This window comes from Hemiscyllium ocellatum, chromosome 35 (genome assembly GCF_020745735.1).
Source record: "Hemiscyllium ocellatum isolate sHemOce1 chromosome 35, sHemOce1.pat.X.cur, whole genome shotgun sequence".
Classification (NCBI taxonomy): Eukaryota; Metazoa; Chordata; class Chondrichthyes; order Orectolobiformes; family Hemiscylliidae; genus Hemiscyllium; species Hemiscyllium ocellatum.
In genome coordinates this window covers 27734780-27742108 of record NC_083435.1, presented here as the reverse complement: position 1 = coordinate 27742108, position 7329 = coordinate 27734780, and the positions used below count along the sequence as shown (strand labels likewise).

The window sequence follows — 7329 nt, the reverse complement described above, 5'->3', positions numbered from 1 at the left end:
GATTCTGAACATGTGGATGACTAACACCAATGTTGGGGGAGAAAACAACAGCTAGAAACCAAGCAACTGGAATACATAAATCAACACTGAGAAAAGCAACCAATTTTCTAACATCCAGGATATTGACACCAACACTGGGGAATAACAGTTGGAATCCAAAAATCAGACTTTAATGCAAACATAAGGAAAAACAACTGGAATTTGAACTCTTGGAATATATGGACAGACTGAACTAAGCTCTTGTCTAAGTGAACTTATTAAATGGTCTCCTAAATTACTCCCCAATGGATTGAGGTCACCCCTTTCTAATAGAGGACTCAGTGAGAGTGGTTACATCCTGAATCACCCCCCCCCCCCCCAGAACGACTGAGACTCCCCTGTCTCTAGGTGGGGTCCAGTCGGAGTGATGCATCTATCCAGCCTGCTGCCCCTTCATGCCCTCTATGTGACCCTGTCTCTCTCTGCACAGCACTTCCCATCCTGGGGACACTATGACCTGTGTAAGACCCGGGTCCACTGGGACCAAGGGATGAGTTGGGATTACATGGCCTGCCAACCTGAGACCACCCTGCTCACCAGGTTCCTGAAGATCAGTCTGGATCCCCCCAACAGCACATGTGGAGAGACCCCCGAGATGTACTGCACTCTGGTGAGTACAACCTTTTCTGAAGCAGCCTCTGTTGTGTGGCACTGTCAACAGAGGCTCATTGAATGGCCTCTGTCAAACTGAATTTTGTTTGCACTCTGACATTGGATTCATTACCAGATGCATGGAGTACAAAATCAAGGAATCAGTGATTTAAAAACCTTTAATCAGTAGATAGACCCAAGACAAAGTATGTAAAATATGTTAAAACTTTGGTACAGTATTACTAGGGGATGCAAAGAGGCAAGGCATTAATTATGATTGACTTTAATCTTATTGTAGATTGGGAAAATCAAATTGCAGAGAGAGCTACACAAGAGTTGATAAAGTGTATTCATCACAATTTCCTCAAACAATACATTGTGTATCCAAACATTTGGATGTAGTGGTGTGTAATGAGGGAGGTTTAATCAATTATCTCAGAGGTAAGCATTTCCCCCCTTGGGAACAGTGAGCATAACATGGTGGAATTTAGCACTCAGTCTGAGAATGAGAAATTTGGGTTGAAAACATGGTGCTGAGCTTCACAAAAGTTAATTACGTAAGGATGAGGAAAATTGTGCAGCTGAAAAGACAGTTGAGGGACAGTGGCAGACATTTATTAAAGTAGCTCATGGCTCGTCGCATAGAAATAGCTGAGCGAGGAAGCAGGATTCAGGAAGTCGATAAACCAACTGTTACTAACTGAGAAAGTGAAAATTCATAAGGAAAGAAAGTTAAGGAACAAAAGTGAATTTGGCAAAGATTAGCAATGAACAGAAGAATTGGGAAAGTTTTAAAAGCCAACAAAAGATGACAAAAATAGAATCATAGAAGTATGAGGGGAATATAGAGGAACTAAAGGTTGAAATGTCAATAAGCTCCCTGGACCTGAGGGTTGGCATAATAGGATTTCAAAGGAAGCAGCTACAGAGATAATGAATGTGTTGGTAATAATATTGTGAGAATCCTAATATTTTGAAAAAGTCCCAGATGACTGGAAAACTGCCATCGCAGACTGTCCTTATTTGAAAAGGGAGGGAGGGAATTAGCTTAACATCTGCCATTGGAAAAATATTGGAGTCTATTATAAAGGATGCAATAGCACCATATTCAGAACCACATAACATAATCAGGCAGAGTCAGCATGGCTGTTTGAAGGGGAACTCATTGGTTTGAATTATTTGAGGAGGTAATAAACAGGATAGATAAAGGGGAATCAGTATTATAAAAGAGTTGGATTTCCACAAGGTGCTTGGGAAAGTATCACGCATGAGGGTACTTAATAACATAATCCACTGTATTGGGTGTAGCACAATAGCGTGAAGAGAAGAGTGCCTAACTAACAGAAGACAGAGTTAATCTAAGAATAGCAAGCTATAACTAATGGAGTGCCACAAAGATCAGCACTAAGGCTCTTATTTTCCGCAATAAATAACAATTACTTAGATGGTCGAAGTGAATGTACTATTTTCAAGTTTATGGATGACATAAAATTAGTTGGGAGGGTAAGCAGTTTAGATGATACAAAGACTCCATGGAGGGACATAGTTAAGTGAGTGAAAACACACTTGGCAGATTAAGTATTATGTGAGTTATTATGAGGTTATACATTTTGTCAGGAGTACGAGAAAAACTGAACATTAGTTAAAGGGAGGTAGAGCTGAAAATGTGTTGCTGGTTAAAGCACAACAGGTCAAGCAGCATCCAAGGAACAGGAAATTCGACTTTTCGGGCCAGAGCCCTTCATCAGGAATGAGGAGAGTGTGCCAGGCAGGCTAAGATAAAAGGTAGGGAGGAGGGACTTGGGGGAGGGGCGATGGAGATGTGATAGGTGGAAGGAGGTCAAGGTGAGGGTGATAGGCTGGAGTGGGGTGGGAGCAGAGAGGTCAGAAAGAAGATTGCAGGTTAGAAGGGCGGTACTGAGTTCGAGGGAATCGACTGAGACAAGGTGGGGGGAGGGGAAATGAGGAAACTGGAGAAATCTGAGTTCATCCCTTGAGGTTGGAGGGTTCCCAGGTGGAAGATGAGGCGCTCTTCCTCCAACCGTCATGTTGTTATGTTCTGCCGATGGAGGAGTCCAAGGACCTGCATGTCCTTGGTGGAGTGGGAGGGAGAGTTAAAGTGTTGAGCCAACCACCCCGTGGCGACCAACCAACCCAACCACCCCGTAGCTCAACACTTTAACTCTCCCTCCTACTCCACTGAGGACATGCAGGTCCTTGGACTCCTCCATCGCCAGAACATAACAACACGATGGTTGGAGGAAGAGCGCCTCATCTTCCACCTGGGAACCCTCCAACCACAAGGGATGAACTCAGATTTCTCCAGTTTCCTCATTTCCCCTCCCCCCCACCTTGTCTCAGTCGATTCCCTCGAACTCAGCACCACCCTCCTAACCTGCAATATTCTTCCTGACCTCTCTGCCCCCACCCCACTCCAGCCTATCACCCTCACCTTGACCTCCTTCCACCTATCACATCTCCATCGCCCCTCCCCCAAGTCCCTCCTCCCTACCTTTTATCTTAGCCTGCCTGGCACACTCTCCTCATTCCTGATGAAGGGCTCTGGCCCGAAACGTCGAATTTCCTGTTCCTTGGATGCTGCCTGACCTGCTGTGCTTTAACCAGCAACACATTCTGCAGATCTCCAGCATCTGCAGACCTCACTTTTTACTTAAAGGGAGGTAGGAACTGCAGAAAGCACAGCACAGAGGGACATGTGGGTTCTCATCCTTGAATTACAAAAAGACAATGTCTAAGTTCAGCAGGCATTAGGGAAAGCAAATAAAAGGTTGGCCTTTATTTAATAGGGAATGGAGTGCAACAGGAGGGAGGTCTTTCTGAAACTGTGCAAGGCATGAATCTGATCACATCTACAACACTGTGAACACCTTTGGTCACTTGCTAAAGAAAGATAATGACATGGCAGGCAGTTCAGAGAAGGTTCACTCAGTTGATTCCCAGTATTAGGGGATTTTCTTATACTTGTACACTTGTGCTTTGAAGAATCAGAGGAGACCTTATTGAAATCTATGAATTTTTAGGAGGTTTTTCACAGCAGATGTGGAGAAGTTACTACACCTTCTGGGAGAGTTGGGAACAGAGAAAGTAATCTCAGATTAAGGGGTTGCCTAATTAATCCCGAGATTAGGAGAATTCTTTCATGCCAAATGTGTGGAATGTTTTACCACAACCTCTTAGAGTGATTAAGTATATTCAAGGTTGAGACGGACAGACTGTTAATCAGTATGGGAATTCAAGGCTATGGGAGAAAAAGCACGAAGAATTTTCAGGTCAGTAATGATCTAATTGAATAAAGGAGCAGACATGATGGGCAGAATGGTCGAGATCTGTTGCTGTGGCTTATAGTCTTATGGTCTTGAAGAGGTTACTGAGGCCACGTTACTGTAATAGTTCCAAGGATGAGGACATTCAGTTTGTGTGGAGAGTCTGAAGAGACTAAAATGATGTCTCGAGTGGGGAATCAGACCAATTCTGTTTCTGCTCACTGATGTTTATAATGTGCACTCTCTTCAGGGCTTCTGTGAAACATTTCATTTGATGAAGTTCAGACATCAGCCAAAACACATGCTACTGGATTCTTGTAGATGTTGCAATCTCACAGTGTCTGACCAAATGATTTGATGGGGTTTCAGCCCTATAAACTATCCTGCAATAAAGTCATTGAGATGTAAATTCACAATTGTTTCTAAGTAATAATTTTCCTGTCGTTACTTTAATAATTTCCTCCGGATAATTGGTTCTGTCATTACGGTTAGAGGGGAAAAGCCCTGAATTAATAATCAGCCACATGTTTCAGCCCTAGTTGAACTGGATCTTTTAGTACAGGTTGTGTAGTTTGTCAGAGGGAATTCTTATGCAGGCTAATTAGTAATCTGGTGTAACTATAATGTAGGTCTTTGAAGTAAAGCTTACAACTGTTCTATATATTGCAGTGTCAAAAATGGGTCTGAAACATTGGCTGGATCCAGGGAGACCAGACTCTCTGTTACTGTTTCAGGGTATCAAAGTACTTCGCAGTCAATTACATACTCCTTGAGCTGTGGTCACTTTGTAATGCACAAAACACACCCGTCAACCAGTGCACACACAGCACAATCTCACAGAGAGCAACAATGTAATGTTCAGATCATCTGTTCAAAATGATATTTCTTGAGGGTGACATACTGGCATTCTGTCTGCCCCTTTGGGGTTTAATAGGCCAGTTAGTGACTGAAAGACTTATCCAAATTTCGAGATCTTAATCCCATAGTATTTTTTAAAAATTCTGTAGCTGTTTTTTGACACATACCCTTTTTCCTTCTTTCCCAATCTGTTCCATCTCCTGAATTTTGCGTTTCTGATTCCGTATTCAGTGTGAGTGGGTGAGTGAGACGGAAAGACTCCAGGGTGAGAATGCATTCAGACTGTGGCTGTGACGTCAGTTCAAAGATGCTAATTCCTGTAGAGATGCTGTGATGATATAATATGCTGGGGGTAGGTACAGTGGTGTAAGAATTATTTTACTGGAGCAGTAATCAGAGAGAATGTTCCAGTCTCACAATGACTTTTGAGCTGGACTGAGGGAGATATTGTGAGTCTTGCTGTTGACCAGTTCCATTATTGATCTCCTTTTTACCACCTTATCTCAACAGGCAGCACATTTCAACAGAAACTCTGCTTGTTCCCTTGTTAGTACTGGCAAAAGTTCACAGATCGAGTTATCAACCTGTCACACTGCTCTTATCTCTCATTCCCTTCAACACAATTCCAGTACACTCACTCACTCACAAATACAAGGAAAGAAACAAGGAGCCAGTCACTATTACCGTTTAATAAACAAAATCGAATGTTAGTGTTGTTGCCCCTCTCAGCTTTTCATGAAAACAGCAAAACCGCAGATTAATTTATCAATTGAATGTTTGAGTCAGAATGAAATGGAATGAACTTAATCTACTTTACATTTCAATAGATTTTTCTAACTGCAAATTAGATGAAATATAAATATAAATTAGAGATCAGTAATGGTAGCATAGTGGTTATGCTTTGGAGCTAATAATCCAGACATCTTGTCTAATGACCACAGACATGAGTTCAAATTCCATGGAGCAGCCGGGGAGTTTAATTTCAGCTATTTAAATAACCCTGGAATGAAAGCTTAATATCAGTGACGGTGATCACGGAACTACCAGATTGTCATAAAGCAAAATCTATTTCACAATCCTTACTCACTCTGGGCTATATGTAAACCCAGGTGCACAGCAATATAGTTCACTCTGAACTGCCCTCTCAACTGACTGAAATGAGATACTCAATGATCAAAGAGGTGGTTTGCTGTTACCTGAATAAGGGCAATTAGGGATGGACCGTATGGATTGAGAGAGACACAATAAAAGGTCACTGGACTCGAAATGTTAACTCTGCTTTCTCTCCACAGATGCTACCAGATCTGCTGTGCTTCTCCAGCAATTTGCGTTTTTGTGTGTTTCAGTTCAGCTCCTGCAGTTCTTTGAGTGAGGAGAGAAATAGTTTGTGAATTGAATAAAGGAGGGATGATTTGTAAATGGATTTGAAGCAGAGATGATGGTTTATGAATAGAGTTAATTTCCCTGTGGGTCAGCAGTGTTGTATTGAGCTCTGGTGCTGCCTGCTGTTTTCTTCTTTGTGCCGTTGCAGTTCTTTAATCTTTCACGGTTTTGCTTCTTGTTCATTTTGTGGTCAGAGTTTGCCTTTTTTTCACTTTAGTTAAAAGATGCTGGGAGTATCGAGTAAGTAGATAAATGGGAAAGAGTGATGCAGGACTGTATGAATTCACACTGTCGCTCTGACATCATCAATAATCATTTCCAATAATACTTTCAACATAGCAAGACATCTAATAATATAGGAGTGAACCAGATAGAGATTTTCCATTGAACCCCGTGAGATATTATGATGTATGAGCAATAACCTGGTTAAAGAAGTCAGTGTTGTACAGAGTCTTGAACGAGGAGAACTCAGAGAAAATGTGGGGATATTTCAGGATAGATCTATTCACCATACAGTTCTGGAGATGTTCAAGAAAGCAAAACAAAATCAGCAGGAATGCCTTACAGAGATTTTGGAAATTGAGAATACAGGGACAAAGAAGTATGATAAAATGTGAACCCAAAGATATAAATTTGAATATTGAGAAGCTCCATATTCAGAGAGATCAACCAGGAAAGAATTGGAATAGTGAAAAGTAGAGGGGAAGATGTCAGCAGGGGATCAGCTAACACAGGGGAAGACACTTGCGAATGCTGTGGTGGTGGAAGTGGACAGTTTTGCTGATGGAGAGGAGATGATCATTTTCTTTTTTTGCTTCCAGACTAAAAGGCGTCACTTAATTCCCATCGATCTCAACATTGTAAGTGGAATATTCTGCTGATTCTGTAATCTCCAATTTGATTAATCTCTGGCACTAGTTCAAATTATTCACATCCAATTCCACCCTAGTGTCAATTTGTTCATTGATCTGAGTGTATCTCAGGATAGTAATCAAACTCACTGTGACTCTGCATAAAATGATAGATCGGCAACATCTGGAATACAGTGTACAGAATGGATTCCTCACTGTACAAAGGAAATGGGACACTGGATGTAATGACACAGATGTAATGTGACCCAGAGATAGATGAAAAATTGCACATCGAGATGCGTAATGTGACCCAGAAAGAGATA

At 41.7% G+C, this 7329-nt stretch overlaps 1 protein-coding gene across 1 annotated transcript in view; it reads left to right on the top strand.

The window, feature by feature from the left end:
* Positions 1-406: 406 nt before the first annotated feature.
* The window catches only part of LOC132832590 (netrin-G1-like), a 65185-nt gene continuing 58262 nt past the window's right edge, over positions 407-7329 (top strand). Inside the window, exon 1 of the mRNA XM_060850676.1 lies at positions 407-649. Within this exon, the coding sequence (XP_060706659.1) occupies positions 407-649 (243 nt within the window). The remainder of the gene's footprint in view (positions 650-7329) is intronic.